General features: G+C 37.5%; 3 protein-coding genes across 6 annotated transcripts; 2 read left to right on the forward strand and 1 right to left on the reverse strand.

The window, feature by feature from the left end:
- The first annotated feature begins 156 nt into the window (after window positions 1-156).
- On the forward strand, window positions 157-7,363 carry LOC133682402 (uncharacterized). 4 transcript variants are annotated; one of them, XM_062105740.1, is made up of 12 exons: window positions 157-633; window positions 1,268-1,827; window positions 1,911-2,000; window positions 2,102-2,341; window positions 2,896-3,117; window positions 3,231-3,525; window positions 3,617-3,933; window positions 4,051-4,166; window positions 4,262-4,362; window positions 4,460-4,533; window positions 4,622-4,715; window positions 6,996-7,363. In XM_062105740.1, the coding sequence occupies exons 1-11, from the start codon at window positions 369-371 to the stop codon at window positions 4,712-4,714; spliced, it is 2,373 nt and encodes a 790-aa protein (XP_061961724.1). In that variant the 5' UTR covers window positions 157-368; the 3' UTR covers window position 4,715; window positions 6,996-7,363. The 4 variants fall into 4 exon arrangements, with proteins under 4 accessions (XP_061961724.1, XP_061961723.1, XP_061961721.1 ...); XM_062105739.1 differs by lacking the exon at window positions 6,996-7,363 and adding an exon at window positions 4,791-5,232; XM_062105737.1 differs by lacking the exon at window positions 6,996-7,363 and adding an exon at window positions 4,904-5,232 and having other exon boundaries at window positions 158-633.
- A 1,349-nt stretch (window positions 7,364-8,712) lies between these two features.
- LOC133681858 (uncharacterized) lies at window positions 8,713-12,266 on the forward strand. The gene is made up of 5 exons (XM_062105029.1): window positions 8,713-9,458; window positions 9,833-9,931; window positions 10,493-10,537; window positions 11,295-11,432; window positions 11,701-12,266. The coding sequence occupies exons 1-5, from the start codon at window positions 9,078-9,080 to the stop codon at window positions 12,055-12,057; spliced, it is 1,020 nt and encodes a 339-aa protein (XP_061961013.1). The 5' UTR covers window positions 8,713-9,077; the 3' UTR covers window positions 12,058-12,266.
- Window positions 12,267-16,973: 4,707 nt separating this feature from the next.
- Window positions 16,974-19,306, reverse strand: LOC133682561 (trihelix transcription factor ASIL2-like). The gene has a single exon (XM_062105950.1). The coding sequence runs from the start codon at window positions 18,383-18,385 to the stop codon at window positions 17,291-17,293; it is 1,095 nt and encodes a 364-aa protein (XP_061961934.1). The 5' UTR covers window positions 18,386-19,306; the 3' UTR covers window positions 16,974-17,290.
- Between the last annotated feature and the right edge of the window lie 1,018 nt (window positions 19,307-20,324).

Consider the following 20,324-nt stretch of genomic DNA (forward strand, 5'->3'; position numbering starts at 1 on the left):
AACTCTTGGGAAACATCAGAATTGATAATGTGAAATGTTAGATCATAGGAATCAACGCGTAATGTTTCTAAATCCTCAGGGACTAAAAATTAGTTTTCCCTTTTTTAAAAAGCGCCCTAGCTCATACCAATTACATCTCTCCACGTACCACACATAAAAAACCCGCACGAGAAGTCGAGCACCTGCGCCTAAACTCTTTACTGTCACGTATATATTAAGACCCAGGGCTGTCTAATCTCCCAATTTCCTCCAGTTGAATTTCGATTTAGGGTTTTTTATCTTCAAATTTGAGAGATTTTGGCTATTTAGAGATCAATCAGGGTTTTTCCCCCCCGGGAGTCTGAGTTTAAATTAATCTACTGTAAACGATGCCTCCACGAACGTTGAAGAGAGGAGCGGCAGCAGCTGCGAAGAAAAGAACGGTGAGGAAGGTGCAGAATCAGCAACAGCCAGAAACGGCGGAGGAGGCGTTGAATTTGGAGGAGAAACAGACGGTGGTTGACGAGAAACCTGTGGTTATAGAGGAGGAGGAGAGCATGGTTGTTGAAGATAAATTATTTACTGAAGAGAAGAAAGATGGAGAAGATGAAATTGAAGCTGATTTGGTCGCGAATGGATCAGCTTCTTTGAAAAGTAAGTGTTTTTGTTTCTAATTTTCGTGTCTGGTTTGGATCTTTTGGGATTTATAGTTTGTTGTGTGCGGCTCTGTGTGTTCTTTTCGCTGAAATTTGTGAAATTTTGTGTCGTTCAGAATCTAATCTGATTTGAGGTTCTAATTCTGTGTTCCTTTGTGGAAATTTGAGAAAGTTTAAATCTTAAATTGAGGATTTATTGGTATCTTTGTTTGATAATAGCTGTTTTAGATCGTGGGTTTCCAGTAATAGTATGATTGATTTGATTGTATATCGATTTGTGTTGCGTAGTTCTATTACCATCAAAACCAGCAAGTAGACAAACTGTGCACCGTAAAAAAATAAATTTGCTTGATGTTTTGGTATTGTGCTGCTTTCATTAGAATTCGTGTGATTTATATCGAGTCGTGTTTCTCAAGTTTCAAGTAAAAATTAGTTTGGTTACAAAAGGAAGTAACCAAGTACCACAGGGTGTAATTCATTGACAGAGTATCTATCTAACCATGGAAGGATTCAGGGTTATAGGAAAGATTTCTTTAATAAAGTGGGTTATAGTTTTTTTTTTTTTTGAGGATAATTGAGGGTTTGACTGTTTCGCGGCTGGTCTGGATCACCTACTCTTTTTTTCATGGCAGAAGAGGACGAGGTCAAGGAGTCTGTAGACGAGTATGAAAAAGATGAGAGGTTAGATTTTGATGATAATGAACCGGAATATGAACATGAAGAATATGGCAGGGTGGATTATGATGATAAGGAAATTGAACAAGAGGATGTTCAGGAGGTGGAAGATGAAGTGGAGGAAGAACATGAGGAGAATGCTGGTGAAGAGGAAGAGGGTAATTTAGTTGAGGAGGAATTGGAAGAGGTTCCTGAAGAACTTGAGGGTGAAGAGGATGATGAGCATGCTGGTGAGGAAGTTGAACGTGCTGAGATGGCTGATGTGGAAGAAGAGGATGAGCACCATGAGTTGTTTAAGGAGAGACGCAAGCGAAAGGAGTTTGAAATATTTGTTGGTGGTTTAGACAAGGATGCTACTGAGGATGATCTTCGGAAAGTATTCAGCCGTGTTGGTGAGGTTACCGAAGCCAGGCTAATGATGAACCCCCAGACTAAGAAAAACAAAGGGTTTGCATTCTTGCGTTTTGCAACTGTCGAGCAAGCAAAACGAGCTGTGACAGAGCTCAAAAACCCAGTGGTAATTTTTTGATCATGTTGAATTTTGGAATATCTAGTAAGTTCACTATACGTTAAATATGTTATTTAATGACTGAATTCCAGATCAATGGGAAACAATGTGGTGTTACTCCAAGTCAAGACAGTGACACCCTTTTTCTGGGTAACATTTGCAAGACATGGACAAAGGAAGCTGTAAGTATATAGTGTCACTGTCAAGCATCCAGTTTTCTTCATCAGTAATTATTGAGAGTTGTCATGTTCCTCACACTTTTGGTTGTTGACTGTGGCCCCAGTTGAAAGAGAAATTGAAACACTATGGAGTTGAGAATGTTGAGGATTTGACCCTGGTAGAAGATAGTAACAACTTGGGAATGAATCGGGGGTTTGCGTTTCTGGAATTTTCTTCTCGGTCAGATGCTATGAATGCTTTTAAGCGTCTTCAGAAGAGAGATGTTTTATTTGGAGTGGATAGGCCTGCAAAGGTATCTTTTGCAGATTCCTTCATCGGTCCTAGTGATGAAATCATGGCACAGGTAAATATTTATTTAACTGATATGCTTAAAATTTATATTTCATCTAAGACTGGATCAACTGTATCTAGTACTCTGTACGCTGCAATATTTGGTGCTGTCTATCTTGTGTCTGATTACTGTATATGTCCGTAGCTTTTGTTGTAAGTGAGTAATGATTGATGTACATTGAAGGCAAATTTATACTTTACGCTACCTGTGGTGTCTTGTGTGGTGGATCAGAGTGCTCTTGATTTCTACTTGGGTTTTTGTTTGATACAGTACAGTGTGATTTATCTGTACAATTCTAGTCTATCCTTGGTTAAGATCATGTTGATTGTAGCACGGACAATGCTGGGAGGTCATGATGGGGTGATCTTTTGTGCACTTCATTTTAATTTTATATTGCAATCTTATCTGAGTATGTTTTTATTTGATGCCTTTTTGGCTGCCACAGCTACTGTGGCAGCGAGAGAAAATGGGGGCATAAGAGTGCTTAGGTGCTTACATGATAGTATACATATTTTGTATCGTTTAAACTTTAGAATGGTTCAACTAACAGTATTGTCTAAGTTCAGGTGAAGACTCTGTTTATTGATGGCCTGCCTGCATCATGGGACGAGGATCGTTTTCGGGTGCTTTTGAAGAAATACGGGAACATAGAAAAGATTGAGCTTGCACGGAATATGCCATCTGCCAGGAGAAAGGATTTTGGTTTTGTTACCTTTGACACTCATGATGCTGCAGTGGCATGTGCTAAAAGCATCAACAATGTAGAGTTGGGTGAGGGAGACAACAAGGTTTGTCATTTATTTGGAGCAAATTATATTCTAAACCTACTGCATCAATGCTTTTGTATGTTTTGGCGTGGTTGCATATTACATTTTATAATGGTGGTAATTTCACAATTCAGGTTAAAGTGAGGGCCCGCTTATCAAGACCCCTCCAAAGGGGAAAAGGAAAACATGCAAGTCGTGATGATTTCCGATCTGGGCATGGAGCTAGTAGAGTTGTCAGGGGTCCATGGGTTCGTCCTCTGCAGCATAGCTACTCTACTCCTGCAGTCAGAGGAATTGCAACTCGTGCTCCCCCAGTCAGTCTAAAGAGGTCTCCAGGATTGAGAGAGAGACGTCCTCCTGTGATGTCCATGCCAGCAAGAAGCAGGCCTCTGGCTCCTCATTCTAGGTCCTATGACAGGAGACCACCTCGTAAGCTTGAATTTCACTATTGTACTAATTGGTTTCTCTTACCAGTTATGTGAATGCTTAAGTAATACCTTTTGTTTTGCTCTTCTGAAAGCTCCATCTTACCCAAAGGGTAGCTTCAAAAGGGAATATGTTCGGCATGAGGAGCTTCCTTCTCCAAGGAGCAGACCTGCTGTAGATTATGGTCCCAGGTCTGTTCCAGAAAGACGGCCATCCTATAGAGAGGACTACTCTTCTCGTGGTACCAGCTATTCTGATCTTCCCAGAAGTACATCTCGCACATCTGCAAGGAGAGCTTATGCTGATGAAGGCTATAATCAAAGGTATGAGAGGCCTCCTCCAAGTTACCATGAAGGGCGTTCCCGTGATTATGATTCTGTTGCTGGATCAAAACGTCCATATTCAGCAATTGTAAGTTTTAATGCTGGCTTAATGCATTGTGATGATGCAGTATTTTGATCCTCTACCCCATTTATCATTAGGTCTAAGTAATAACTAAAGTGTTGTTTATGTTTTATACAATTCAAGGATGATATTCCTCCCCGTTATGCTGATGCCGATGCCGATGCTCGCCATTCGAGGCCTCGTTTGGATTATGAACTTGGTTCCAGAGCTTCTCAATATGGGGATGCATATAGTGATAGGTTTGTTATAATTCCTTTTTAATTTCATTTTTTATTGTTGCATTTAATAAACCTGGATTGTTATGGTAACTCTTCCTTTATATTGTGATTGGTAGACTTGGGAGATCTGCTGTAGGATATGGAGGCAGCAGAAATTCTATTTCCAGTCAGGATTCACATGGGATGTATAGTAGCCGTCAGGGTATGGGTTATGGAGGTGTGTTTTTAGTTGCTGATAAATTGATATGAATGACATGTTACCATTGAACTTGTAGTATATTTAATGGTCATACTCTAATACAAATTATTCTTAGGTTCTTATGGAGGCAGTGATGGTGGAATGTACCAATCAAGCTACAGTGGTGATTACATGTCTCGCGGCGGTGATGTATGCTTTTTACCCTTTCTCAACAGGGATAATTCTGACAATTGTCTTTTATGTAACTCGCATTATTTATTCTGCATTTCAATGGCAGGTTGGTGGTAGCTCGTACTCGTCACTGTACTCAAGTCGTGGCATGGGCAGCAGCAACTACATGGGTACTGGTAGCTCAGGATCATATTATTAATGTGAGTAGAACTGCTTCTTTTATGTCATTTTATTTCATAAAGTGCTCAAGGAACTATATAACCATCTTGTCTTAGTGTTTTTCCTGGAGATAATGGTTTATGGAGATGTTGACATGTTATTGATTGCTAAGAGGCGTAATTGGTCGGAAAAGGAGCCTATGGTCACTAGTTATTTCTTTATGGAACAGATTTGAGATGACAAAGAGGCTGCTATAGGATGTGGACTATTGAAGCTTGTGCTTATAGTGCTTACAGTTTTGGATGATGTTGACAAGTGCAATAGGCCTCTATAAGTGGTTGAAAAGGTTGAGCTTAGAGTTCTACAGAATGAAAAGTCTGCTTTTTGTTCATGTCCATTTTAGATATGCAGACTGGACATTTATCAAGTCTCAAGTTCATGCTGTAAGGAAACTTCACCTATTTAGGAATGGAAACAAGAATTCTTGGCTATGATATATGTATGAATTTGATATTTTATTCTCTCTTTAAGTTCCCCACCTCGTGGATATTGGGAGTATTTGCTGCATCTTCTATTTTAGTGGACAGCCTAAGAGATTGAGGCCTTGTCTGGACATGATAAGGAATTTGGACATTTTTCTATGCTAAATTCATTGGATAAGCTTTGAATAAGACTTGGAAGGCTTTTAGTTGTGTTTGGACCATGCCACAGCCTTATGCAACTCTTAATGGGGTTAAGCAGCAATTAAATAAAGTTCATAGGAAACTAATGCAACACGTTAAGCTAGCATAATCATGTTGCAATTTTTAAAAAAAACTGTGGTGCCTCAAGCTATTTGTGGAATTCGTATGGTAACAAATGGTCTAGCAATCTTGCTGATGGCCCGCAGTCATTGCCAAATTTTCATGGTTTGTGATCATGGTCATGTCACTGCAGCCCCTATATGATATGTTGTTCCTTTGGAAGTTCTGTTAAGATGCAATGGAAAACTGAGCGTATTATCTCAGAGCAAATGGACTTTTTAACTCTTTGACATCTATGTTTGACTTGTTGCGTATTCAGTGTGATGGGCTAACATCTTTCAAGAAAAAAACTGGGTTTTGTGTTCTTGCATTTTATTTTGATTTGTCAGGGCTGGAATATGTTACGTGGACCATGTTTGACAAACAAGTGGTTTGCCAAGCTTTTTCTGTCACCAGCAGTAAAATCATAGAGCTGCTTTAACTATCGGACAGTTGCTATTTTATTTTCATCATGTCATTTGCTTGATAAAAAATCACCTGCTGTTGGGCTCTTCTGGCTTATTGAATGTTAATGATGTTGTGGCACCAGTTGCTTGATTTGGTGGTGAAGGCAGGAAATTTGATTCACAAGTGTTTGGTGCTTTCCGTGGGATGGTTATGGTTGCTAGTGGATCACTGGATCTTCTTTTTACAAAAACCAGTAAGGTTCTACAATGTTTGGTTGGAATTTCCTGTGATTTTAGTCAATGTTCTGATTACTATGTTGGATAATTCCTTGCTAGTAAAGCAGGGAGGGGTAGCTGTTCTGGCAGGTTATAGTGGAATTCATTTTGATTATTAGTAAAGGTTTCCTGGACAGATTTAAGTGTTCATCACCCTTGAGAATACATGCATTTTACTATATTACAAGGCAGATGCCCAATTACTGAACTATAAGAACTCCAATCAGCATGAAAAAACGAGATTTACTCAACTCTATTATGGATGTCTGTCTTGCCATTTTGAGGTCTTCTGATATTCTAATACCAGGGCTCGGAGATAAGTGTTATGTATGCACAATGCAATAAGTATTATGTATGCACAGTGCAAGATCTCTCATCCGGATACAAGAAATTCCAAAAGGAAATTAGATTCCTCTAGCGAGGAGAGACTATATGTGGCCCCTTTGAGGAGCATGGTATTTTTCTTTTCAACTAATAAACAAGCTTGCATAGGAGGTTGTTTTGCTTGTTTTGCAGAACAAACAGGCGGGGTTTGCCTTTTGTAATTGGAGTCCTGTCTGGGTTATACTGTTTTTATTTGAAGCAATATTGAGCTAGACCTTTTCCTTCTGCCATTAATTTCCAACAGGAACCATGTTTTCATCTTCTTGATGAATCAAATGTAAACGTTTTCGCAAGCAGGCTGAGGTTTTTGGGTTCCACTGTAAATTGAACGATTCATGTTTTATGCCTGTGTTTTTTCTTGTGGGGGATAAAACCTGAGGTATGTGTCATAGAGAATGAAAGATTGCAGCAACCTTTCAAACTGTTTTTTTTTAAAAAAAATTTCTGTCCTTGTAATGATAGTTTTCCTCAGGTGATTGCTATGCTTGTATTGGTCTCAAAAGGGGGAAACAATGCTTCGAAACATGTTTGGTGGCTCAAACAGTGCCTGAGCGCTGAACATGTTAATTTGGATTGAAAGTGGGCAATGTCAGCTGACAGAATATTGGCTTTTGCTCGAATTTAGGTTTCCTCAGTTTCACGCCAGAAAAAAGTACAAAAAAAGGGCTTGATATTACTCCCCATACTTTATAGGAGGCCAACCATCCAACCTCCGTCGTCTCGTTTTCCAAGCCTCAGCTTATGATAATGCTTCGCGACAATAACGATTCTTTGCTTGTGGATGATAATAAGTAAAATCAAATGGATGACATGGCAATGAAATACGGCAAAGCTTTGATATAGGGTGAAAAGCTTTCATTACATGATAGTATGGGACCAGACAAGGTAGTTTCTAAAAGCAAGAACTAACCCACCAACCATATAGTAACCCGCTAGTACAAGCACTCTGATTCAAGAAAAATGTTAATGGTACGAAGGGTTTTTTTTTTTTTTGGGGCAGTCTTATTAAGTTTCATGTTAAAATTTATTAATCTGTCTTCTTATCTCTGTCCCAAGTTTTGATTTGAATTAAATAATGTGGGAACTAATTTAAAATGAATCAAAAATAATTTAAATAATTAGTAAAAACATGATATATTTTTTTAAATCTTTAAGATGATAATTTTTTTAATATTAAGATAATATCAAATTGGATTGACCTTAATTGTTATGTAATCTGAGTCGCGAGTTTCAATGAGTTTTATAATTTTATTTTTTTTATTAAATTTTATAATAAAATTAAATGCTATAGTAAAATCAAGTATATTAAATTTTATAATAAAATTAAATGCTATAGTAAAATCAAGTATCAACATTTATTTATTTTGAGTGCTTGCCATTCAAGCATTCCTTTGGGCATCCAATTTTGAAGAATCAAATTAAAAGATAAAGAAATTAAGGGGTCAAAGAGTAAAAATAATTCAGGGATTATAAAAAAATAGCCAATTTCTATTGAAAAGTGCTTCCCCTCGTAGGGTTTGTTTGGTTATGCGTTTCAACCTGTGTTTTGTTAAATTTTGAATTTTTTTTTTGCTAAAATTGAGTGCGGTTTGTACTTTTTGGATCGTTTTAATGTGCTGATATTAAAAATAATTTTTAAAAAATAAAAAAATATCATTGGCATGTATTTCGACACGAAAAGCTATTTGAAAAGCAACCGCTACCACACTGCCAAACACACTCTACAATGAAAAACAAAATACTATTAATTTTTTTTAAAATAATCAGTATCATTTAAAAGTAAGAATGAACAAATGAAAATTCAAAAATAAATAAAAATTAAAGTTACTTGGATTTGGGATTTCTTAACAAACTAATTCTTTTAAGTCTTATTATATTTATTTTACCAAAAAATACATTTTCTATTATTTTTCAGTTTTTTTTTCAATTTCAAGTAATTAATTAATTAAATTTTAATATATTCTAGATTATATTAAGATATTTCATGAACCTGAGATTTGAAATTAATTTTTATAAAAAAAATTTGTACCGGTAACGAACTGCAAACTGGAAAGTATTTAAGAGATTTTCTTGCCTTATGAATCGTACACGGTGATTTTGTGGCCAAGAAGGCAAGCACTCGTCCAGTAAATCCTTCTGACAATTTCATGACAACCAAAAAAAGTTAAAAACAGAGCCCTCCGCTTTCACTCTCAATCATGTGGAAGAAATAACAGATTAGGATTATTCAGAAAATCTCCTGACTTTATTCAAATGACTTCTGTCCATTAAATAGACAGTACAACCTCTGAAAGTATGCAACTGAAACTAAGAAATAGGGATTACTATTCCGTGTCCAACAAACTGATATGCTCCTAAAGACAAGAAAGAAACAGAATTAACTTCCTAAAGACTAGGTCTGCAGCTGAATGGTTCCACTGAAGTAGCAGAGTCAGTTTGCTTCCTGGAGAATAGTTCTGCAGTAGCAACAGTATTATTCTTGACAAATCAATCAAGAACCTAAACAAAAATCAAGATTTAACCAAATACCCATCTGATTCTGTTTGAAATCCAAATGGGTCGCAAGCAAACCGTTCCAGAACTCGGTCGTTATGGACTTCTGGCTCTTTTCGTTATGGGTACAATCTCCTGTTGCATGGTCTACCTTTGTTTCTCTGCATTGTTTAGACCACCGAATAGTAATACAGAGTTTGTGGTTTCAAAAGTTAGTGATGGTTTGAAGAGCGAAGATGCAGATGGGGATTGTTGTAGAGGGATTGAGCATTTGGAGCTATGGGGTGATGCTGTCAAATGGGGTTCTGAATTTAAAGTCAATTCTTCTAAAGCTTGTTGCTTGGCTTGTAAAGGAATGTGTAGCGGTGACAGGGGGCCTTGTTTGTGTGATTCTTGGGTGTTTTGTGGAGATAAACAGGCTTGTGGTGATAAATTTGGCGAGGTATGGTCTCTTGCTATTCATTTTGAGTTTCAGGTTATGATATTTTTAGATAATTTGTTGTCGATTTGTCTTTCATTTTGCAATTAGAACGTTGTGGTATTTTGATTAATCAAAACTCCGAAATGAAGTGTAAACGCTAGCAGACATCGCCTATTGCTCTAGGCATTTTGTCTTGCAAGAATTTCATGGGAAGTTGTGAGTGTGCCTGTCAGTCTTCAGCTATTTTAAATGAACAGACATTTGCAGCCTTGCAGAAAGTTAGTGGTCTAAAACTATCAATGACAATGGGCTATAACTCATATTGTTGGTATCATGTATTTATAGTCATGTGCTTGTATGATTCTGAGGCATGTTTTCCTTTTTTTTTATTTTAGTGTTGGCTGAAGAAACAGAAGGACACCTTGGAGCCTGATCGGCTAGACTCAGGGGACCATGTTATGTGGACTTCTGGAATTGTTTTTGGGAGAGGAGAGGTACATTACCCAGTGAAGGTCTTATGGATGTTTCAGTGTTCTCCTGGTTTCTCATCGAGCACAGCAGCACATAATTTCATGTGTGTGCATTTTCACAGTTTGCCAAAGGCAACAGCTTTTGGCTACTGCTAAGTAGACATGGTGTAAAAAAAAAGTGGAAAACAATGATGGTTAAGATTCTCAGATATGATAGTAGGTGGACTTCAATGGAAACTGCTACATGATTTTCAAAAAGTATTTTAACATTCAATTCTCCTTTTGATTTATTTTAATAGTTGTAAGAGAGTTGCATTATGTTGCATGTTTGTTTCCTGAGAAGTCTCTGGGCCTTATTTGATTTTTCCTTAGATAATAATCTACCATTATAAGTATCAGTTGGTTACATGGAGGACCCACATATTCTCATCACTAACACACGATTGAACTTCTGACACATTTGTGAGGCCATGTTTCTAGTTTCCATAGCAGTGAGAATTGAGATATCTACTTTCTGGTTTGCTGTTTTCCTCGAGTTCTCAGTTGCTGATTTGTTCATCTTTCATTTTCCCCTTTCCTCATTAGGGCATCATTGGATTGGAAACGGAATATGGGACACTTCATCTAAAAGTAAGTATTCATTGCGTTCTTGGATACCTGACTTTTGCTTATATGTTACTCCTAGGAATGAGTTCCCAGACAATATTCTTCATACTTCATAACATATGCTTATGATTCCAACCTGCATGATCTTTTGAATGGTTCAGACATAAAAAAAATGCTTTTGTATTTTTTACTAAATTAGGTGATCAATCCCTAGCAAGATTTATTTCAATGGTTTATAAACCAAACTGAAACCTTTACAGTTTATCATAACAAGTCGGAACCATGACAGTGTACCAACCTAGGAAATTGTACACCAGTTATCCTGTCGTCTCGTCATCTCATAAACTCCAGCTGATAACCGTCCTCCAAAGCATTAACAACGTGTAGACCCACAGGATTAGAGGCAGCTGATTGGCCGTCTGTTTGGTGCATGCTATCTATTGCTGTTGATGTTCAATTAGAACGCATGGTAATATATTATCAGTCTGAGAAATACTGGATATCTGACCTCACATAATTAAACTAGGCATGCTTATCTCAAACTCGTGTCTCAATAGCCTCCATCTAAATGCCTGGAAGTGGGAGAGACACGATGAAGAGAATAAATATCATCTATTATTTATTTCATAAATTCTCCATGTTTTCTTTTGGTTTTTGCTGTCATCTCTGTACAAGTCTAGAACACAGGAAACCATCAAGTCTACTGAATGGCATTTTCTTTTTGTTGAATTTTTAACCAAGTATTAGCTTCAGTCCAGCTTTATTGTGATGCTATGTGCAGCTGTTACCTGGTTGTGCTCCACATTCTATTTCATACATTCTTGATTTGTTGGTTTCGCACCATTGTGTGGGTTGCCACTTTTACCGTGCTGAAAGCCGGGGAAAGTCGTGGGATTCAGAAGGAAATCATATTGAACAGGTAAGATGACCTAGTTACCAATTTTTAAGCAGGCTCCTTGAAGTGCCTGCCAATTGATAAAGTTATATGTTTGATTTGGGATTTCCCTTGATTGGTACTACCGCCTTCAGAAAAGATGCTCGGAAAAGGACTGATCTTGACACAAATTTCTTTGAGTGCTCTTCTCACACAATAACCCAACAAAACAGCTTATAACATCAAATGCAAGACAATCTGTTTTTCCGGATATTGAAATTTTTGATTAAAAACTCTCACTTGAGCTGTGCAGGCTCCATATGGCCCCCCGTTTGCACTAATTCAAGGAACTCTTGGAGCCTATGGAACAATTTTTGAGGATATTCCAACAGAGGCTTGGCCTACAGTTAGAAGAGGTTCGGTGGCATGGGTTGAGTCTGGCCCAGAATTCTTCATCAGCCTAGCCAATCACAATGAGTGGAGTAAGGCATATACGGTGTTTGGTTTCGTTCTTCCTGAAGATATGGAAATTGTAGAGAGAATTGCACAGCTTCCAACCAAACCAGAGGTGTGGGGTAATATTAATGTTGCTGTCTTGGAAAATCCTGTTCCGTTACATGTCCGAAGAATCAAGAGAAGTGCCGGAAACCAAAAGCTTTACACAAACTGAGACACCAGATCAAGTGGGTCTTAGTTTTTTGATGTTTATTGTCAGCTCATATGGACCAACGGGGTGATTTGAACCCAAACTTTTGTTAGCTCCTATCTGTAATGAATCTATGTGTTATATAAATTTACACCCTGTACATTTTGTAGATTAGGAAAAAGAAGAGAACAAGAGAAATTAAGGGTAATAAATCATTGAAAATCTATGTTCAACAGTGCTGCAAAACAATTGTCTGTCATCCCCATTTTGAAACTTAAGCCAGAGAGAGATGGAGAATGCTTTAATCTTTACTTGGCTCAGCTGTTGGTGGTTAACTTTAGCTTGTTTAAATGACTGAGGTGTTTGCTGCTTATTCTGCATCTTCAAGACAGCTTCATGTGGTTTCATTTTGAGATGCTGTTTTATAGCTGCACACACCCTTCCTTCCTGGATAGAGTGTCATCTTCCAATTCAAACTTGGGCATATCCTCTTGATAATTCTCAACTCACGATTCTGACACAAGAGGGCTCAAAGTTTATACGTTAAGCATGGCTTCGATGGCAACCAAGCCAAGTTCATGTTCTTATTGACTGTAGAAAAACATTCTAGTAAATTGTATCTACAAGGACTTCAGCTTAAACAAGGTTCCATGGCGCAATGGTAGCGCGTCTGTCTCCGGCTCAGAAGGTTGCATGTTCTATTCACGTCGGGTTCAAATCCCATGGATGATCCTTTCTTTTCTTTTCTTTTTTCCCCATAGTTACGATAACCAACGGCATGTCGCCTGCCTGCTGTTCAACTAATCATAACAAAATCTCTCTGACATTTGCCTGCTGGATGGATCAGATATGATTTTTTTTAGTTTAATGTAGTTGTTTGTGCATTGTGTAATTTGATTAATTTCATGAATTTTAAAATTAATGATCCTGTAAGTTTTCAGTAGCCATCATATAAGTAATTAAAAAATTCGAACCTGAAACCATAGAAGAAGCAAATCTTTTGATTCCAAACTCGTACTATTGACTACCACCTAAATAGTTTTTGTAGGTTTTAAAAAACAATGTAATAAAAAGTGTTTTTTTGCCAGGTTTATTTTAAAATTTGATCTATTTAGTTAAAATAATTTTTTGTATAAAATTTAATTATAAAAGTACCTAAAAATACATATATCTATATATTTATAATCGATGCTATCTTACTTTATTGTAGGAACAATCAACTATTCAACTATTTGCCCCTTGTGTTTGTGGCATGTAGTAATCTTGCCCTTGTCTTTTTAACTTGGACAGATTGGCATCAAAATTAATGAAATTTTGGTTAATTAGCTCAAACCAATAATGCTACTAGAAAGGATAACATTGCATCTTTTAAGGATATATAACGGGACCAAAGAAAAGCTCCCATGGCATACTTCCTTTTCTCTTCAACATCCCAGTGATGGGCAACCCATACGCCCTGACCAGGCAATCAAGTTTCCATTCTTGCATGGTCTCATAGTCGGCTCGGGTGTATCTTGGGTAGTGCAGTGGCATCTGAAAGCTCCCACTCTGCTCCTTCTCGTGCTGCCCATTTGGTCCATTATTGCCTCTGTTTGAGACGAGAGAAGGGAACAGAGGGGAAGGAAAAATTTGGGAAATGGGAGTCCAGATCAATGACAGTAATTTGGGAACAGAGGGGAAGGGAGCAGAGGAGACGAGCTAACGGGAATTTGGTGCAGGTAGAAGCCATCGTTTGACAGAAGAAGGGGTTGGGAAGGTTTTGTGTTAATTACAGTGTTGGTGAGAGAGGAGAACACGGAAAAGCATTTTCAAAAACTAAGGTCCAACCTCAGAAATTAAGTAGCAGAGCTGTATATGGGGGCTCTAAATCCCATTTCTCACGTGATCTCTTGACGCTTTTTGTGCAGATAGAGACATGAATGCATCGGCTTCCGAGTGGTTTTTTTTTTACTCTAATATAGTAAATAAATTAAAAAAATAACATAATGTAAAAAATATTTAAAAAAATAATAAAGTTCAAATAGTTGTAAGTGTTATTAGTACTAGCACACTATTAATACACTATTAATACCGTCAAAAAATAAAAGAAAAAAAAAGATTTTGAAAACATCTCAAAACTTCATTTAGAATACTTTTAATACCATCAGAAAGATTTTAACGAGATAAATTCAACAACACCAAGAAAAGTCATCAACAGTGAACAAAGTGAGTCATACGAACCGTTCAAAAGTGATCAAACTCACTTACTTTTAGGTAGCTCGTGTGGCTCATTCTAATTAATGGTAATGACTTTTCTTATTGTTATTGGATTTATTTTATCAAGATCTTTTTAATGATATTAAATTATTGATAATGTCATCATCAAAGCTTCAGCGTGCTGTAAGATCTCTCTCTTTTTTTTTCCTTACTTTTCCCTCTCTCATCTATCTTCACAAATTATGAGAGATGAGAGAGAGAAAAAAACTTCATAAGCACATCAAAACTCTAATGACGACATCATCATACCATCAAAAAGATCTTAACGAAATGAATTCAATGACACTAAGAAAGGTCAACAACAATGACCGTAGTGGGTCACATGAACCACCCAAAATCAAGTGAACCCGGACATCTCTAAACAACTCGTGTGATTCACTACGTTAACTGTTGGCAACCTTTCTTAGTATTTTTAAAATTTTTCTTATTGAGATCCTTCTGACGATATCAATTATGTTTTTGGTGTGCCCCTGATATTTTTTTATTTTTTTCTTTCTCTCTCCTCTTTTATCTTTCTTTATTGTAAATTTGCTGACTTTTTTGCAATTTAAAAGAGTCACTAATGACATTTGCGACTTATGAATTGTAGATATTATCTGTAATTCTTTAAATTGTGTTATTTTCTTAAATATTTTTTGTACTATGTTATTTTCTTAAAAAAAAAAAACTCTCAGCTTCTCCTTTTGCTTTGAAACTTTTTATACATAGCTCAATTAAAATGGCTAAATTAAGAGTTGGTACGAATGCACTCCCAAAAACCAACCAAATATATATATAGAGAACCGGACCTAACTGAAAATTAGCTCAAACTAACCAAAACTAAACAATTTCGATTTTGTTCAAATTTTTTTAAAAGAGAAAAAATGACAAAAGCTGGCAGTTTTTTGATGGGGTTTTTTGGCTTTTATGACTAAATCCTATTGATTTTTATTGAATAAAGAGTAAAATCAAAATAAATTTATAAAATGGATAAGATAATTATAGATACTCAACAACATATATATATATATATATATATATATATATATATATATATATATATATATATATAATCACAAAAGTTTGTTGTAAGCAAAACCTATCTAAACATTCTCTTTTGCACGTTAGAAACAATATAAACTTCATGTCTTAACAAAAGGATGCAAATCTTAAGGGTGGGTTGTGGGTGGAGCCATGGAGGAGATTGAAAGAGAGGGGAGGGGGTGTGCAACTATAACTGTGAATTTTAGACTTTAAGTCTTTGAAAGACAATTTTCTATTTATACTCTTGTTAAGCTGACACATTTTTTATTTTTTGGTTGAGTCAGTTAAATTTAGTTTGGTTTAATTGGTTTTAGAAGCCTTCAAACGAGACTAGACCGGACCTTTTTTTTTTATTTAGTTTTTTTCTTAGTGTAGTTTTTTCTATTAATTTTTTTTTATTTTTTTTGTTTAATCAGTTTTTCAAAAAAAATTCTACGTTGTAAGTTGTCACATAAAAATTATTCTCTGTCATTCAACTTAAGGAAAAAAGAAGCCCCCTTTCCCCCTGAATGTGAAAATGTCGGGATGAATATGATAGATTCATTTTGTAGAGACAAGATTAGCCCCTGGTTTCTTGAGAGGTTAATACTTGTTGGGATGGTTAAGATATAGGATGCATCCATTTAGTAAAGAAGGTAGCAGATATCAGGGATGGTAATAAATACCCGTGAGTAAGGTATTGCAATATTCATATCTGAATCTAACCACCCTGACCTGAACTCGATCTAGTATGAACCAAACCCAACCCGATTGGATTTGGATTTCATGTATTCATTGGGTAAGTGAGAGAGAAACCCTATTTTTTTCTTTAAATACATTGGCGGGTACAAATGTAACTTTTTTTAAACTTTTAAGGCCATGTCTATGCCTCAGGTCAGGTTCGGGTAGTGTTTCGAGTCGAGCAGAGCAATAACCATACCCTATCCGAGCTCAACCTTTTCACTTACTTTGAGTATTACCCGAACCAGAACATGCAAAACAAACTCATTCATTTAGGTAAATTCAAATTCAAGTCGGTATCGAAAATAGGCTATTTGGTCCATACCCACGATAGTAGTTGCTTAGAATCAAAGGACAGAAAGTCATTCAATTACAGTAATAAAAACGAAAAGTTGATGCAGTTGGTGGAATTATGAGTGAGATGTCACAGCAAGAAAGTTTCAAGATATGATGCCATTAGCAGATAAGATAAAGATAATTATCTGAGAAACTGAGACACCGAAGTCAAAGAAAAAGCAAATCCCCTGTTTTGCCACACTCTTTAACCATGTAAACAAGTCCAGGGAAATCTTTGTAAGTTCCATTCATCAACTAGAAGTGCAAGAACCCAAGGCCTCAACACAGTGCTGCAATTCCAGGACATGAAGCCTTGTACAAAGATCTCTGCTAGCGGAGAGCTTAGAATGGAAACTGTCCCAAAAACTCTAAAAACTAATCACAGAAACAAAAGTAGCCATCTCATAATTAATCACGTTCTATGTTATGTTTCCCCTTTATTATCAAGAAGAAAACACTGACACAATGTCCAGATATTTTATTCCCTATCTGGTAAATCATTGTTCTTAGCACATTACAACATCAATCAATCAGAAAACCATACCTAGCATCAAGCTAAGAATCTTTACCATCCAGTTCACAAGCAAAACAGGGAATTAGAAGAATTATGAAGCAACTACATTTATATTCCACAAAAATACTAAAGTTACCACTTGAGAAGTAGTTGTACACAAGCATCTAATCTAAAAAATTGAAGCTACATTCATCCAAAAGTAAATTGAAAACACTAACAAAGTTCGACATCTTCCCTAACTTACTCTCATGAAATAATCACAAAACAAGCAGCATAACACTGATCTAAACATGAAATTAACTTACTTTCATCCAAAGATGTATCAAATCTGACCGAACCATTCAATCCCTTTCCAAGAAGGGTCAAATCTCTAGCAACAAAAACAAAAGACAACCACACTCACCCAACCTATGACTCAGGTGAGGGCATTCTCTTTGGCCTTTTCTTCTTCTCCGATAATGCTTTAGCAAAAGCCTCCACAATCCTCTGCTGCGACTCAAGAATCATCTCCGTCCTCTTCATCTCCATTTCCATCCTCATTGTCTCCATCTCTCTAGCCATTTCCATTTTCATTTGCTCCATTCTAACAAACCCATCTCCCAATACCTTAATCGCCGCAACCAACTCCTCCATCGGCTCCCTCTCTCTTTTCTTCCCCATTTCCTCACCCCCCCTCATAACCCTACTACTACTCCCCATCCCACCATAATTAGGCTTCAGGTTCGGGTTTGGGCTCGCATTAACACCCATACTAGGACCCCCACCATACTTCTGCTCTGGTTTTGCATAAAATTTAGGTCCTGGCTGCGCTATACTAACTCCAGTTGGTATTCTAATTCGAAACCCACCAGCATTACCCGAACCCAAACTAGAATTTCCACCACTCAATCCATTATTACCACTACCAGTCCCTGGATTCCCAATCCCATTTCGATAAAGCTTTTGAATACTTCGAGTATTCATAACATTACCAGCAGTCCTATAATTCTCTAAATAAGATCCATGAATATCACCATCATCCTCATTATCATCCTCATTATCATCACCTTCGCTCTCTGAATTATAATCAGCCTTAGCTTGAGGCCCCTTTTCCATCCCATCCATTCGCTTAAAATGGACCCAAGAAGATGCAAATCTCGAGACCGGCATAGATCGGGCCCTCTGGATCTCGGTTCGGTACCGTTTCCGGAGCTTTTCCATCTTGTGGCGGCACTGCACAGCGGTTTTTGGTGGTGATGCAGCTGGACAGCGGCGAGCTACAGCATCAGCTACTTCTTGCCAGTGATTTGCTTTGAGATTACCGCGGCGGAGCGTGTACCATTTGTCACGGTAAGCGTCGATTAAGGCCACTGTTTCATCTGGGGTCCAACATGGTGGTGGTAGACGCCGAGGATTGGTGGATGGTTGCGTTGGCGGAGCAGGGAGAGCTTGTAGTGCGGTGATTTGAAGGGGGGTTAGATCTTGTGGGGGTGAGGGCGATCCGGTGTTGGGTGGTGTGGACATGGGTGCTGGAGAAGGTTAAGATAAGGGAAATCGGTGGGACAGTTGTGAGGGAGTACGAGAGTAAGAGGAGAAGCGGGCTTTCTTGTGGTTTTTGTGGTGGTGGCGGAAGACCAGGGAGAGAAGGGAGTTGGCGCACGTTAGCGAAGGAGAGATCTGGGGGAAGGAGGAGCTAAGAGAAAATCGCGGTGTGATGGTGGTGGTAAGGAATGACAAGAAAGAAAGGAAAGGCGGCGAGCGTTAAGGGGGGTATTGGGGGTGGAAGAGGGAGGGAGGGAGGATAAGAGAGGAAAAGAAAAGTGGGCGTGGTTGTGGATGTGGTGGTGGAAGGGGGAAAGTGGGGTTTGGTGGCATATTGAATAAGGTATGGAGGGTGGGTGTGGGGGGGTGGGGAGGGGTGTGCGGATGAGGCCACCGCTTAGGTGTGTGAGTGGGGGTGGGAAGGAAGGACTAACGTACGCCGTAGGATGTGGGTTGTGCACACCCTTAGTCTAGGGACAAAAGAAAGGTCCACTTTCTGACTTTGGCCATGTGATGGTGGCTGTGATGATCACGATGATCATGGATGGTTGAGATCATCATCATCAATCATCATCTAATTGGGGAATAGTGGCAAGTGGTAACCCACCGTCAAGGGTGGTGGGTGGTTCCTTGAGGTGATTTGGGCTGGCATTATTATCCTCGAGCACTATTTTCTTTTTTGTGGATGCTGGTGTTTGTGTGGCTTGAACGAAAGAAATAAGTGGGTGGGTGGGGGGGGACAGGAGGCCGTGTTTACCATTCGTGGGCTGTTTTTAGAATACTTTGGAGACATACAGAGAGAGAGATAGACAGGGAGGTGATGGCCATTTTCCTCTTTTGGGTGTCATTACAGAGGATTTTCGGATTTCTTTTCTTCTTTTTTTGAATTACTTGGTCACTGGCACGTATTCTTGGCTCTCTCGCCTTCGAACCTATCTAACTTCCCATGTGGGCTTCGAAATTAAGGGACTCGATTGTAATCTTATTTTTATTCGCCAATCCCGCTGGGCACAGCGGATTTATCAGGAATTTATAAAGTATTTGAGACCGAAATAAATTTTGTTTTCAAGAGTGTTTTATTTAAAAAATATTGATTTGATATTATTTTAATATTTTCTAAAAATAATAATAAAATAAAATTTAGACGGCGGTTGACATCCGCTGTAAGCATGAATCTAAGACCCATTTGGATATATAGTTTGGGTTATTTTTCAAAATGTTTTACATTCTGAAATGTTTTAAAATAATATTTTTTATTTTTAAAAAATTATTTTTAAAATCAGTATATCAAAACATTTCAAAACATATAAAAATAATTTGAAAAATATAAAAAATATATTAATTTAAAATATAAAATAAAATACAAAATTTAAAATATAAAAACAAATGATGTTAATCTTTTGGTCACAACAAGGTGGCTACAAGGAAAGACGCCACCATGGAAGAAAACAAGACGACGCTGTGGGCATGCAGGTTTGGCGCCAATCGATTAATTAATTAATAAATCAACCTCTCTTCACAATCTTTATTTCATAATTAATTAATTAAATATTCCTGTGGTTATCGGTATGAGCCCTCCTGTCGTAAGGAGTCGTAGGGATGGATCCGTCTAGTCTAGTGTAGGAGGCTGGTGAACGCACGGTAGTCGAACCAGTGTTTCTAACCGTAGATGTTGCTTGGTTATTTTTTAGAGTTTTTTTTTTTAATATATTAAAATAATATTATTTTTATTATTTAAAATTTATTTATTTTTATATTAACACACTAAAATAAATGATAAAAAAAATAAATTAATTTTTTAGAAAATATAGTTTTAAAGGCGCTCATAAACAGCTCCGTGGTTGTCCTTTCCTTCTCTGCCACTTGTCTTGCGATTGTGATGCTGTTGCTGCCTCTTGACTTCCTCTGTACGTCGTGGAAA

The sequence above is a fragment of the Populus nigra genome, chromosome 2 (assembly GCF_951802175.1).
Source record: "Populus nigra chromosome 2, ddPopNigr1.1, whole genome shotgun sequence".
Taxonomy (NCBI): domain Eukaryota; kingdom Viridiplantae; phylum Streptophyta; class Magnoliopsida; order Malpighiales; family Salicaceae; genus Populus; species Populus nigra.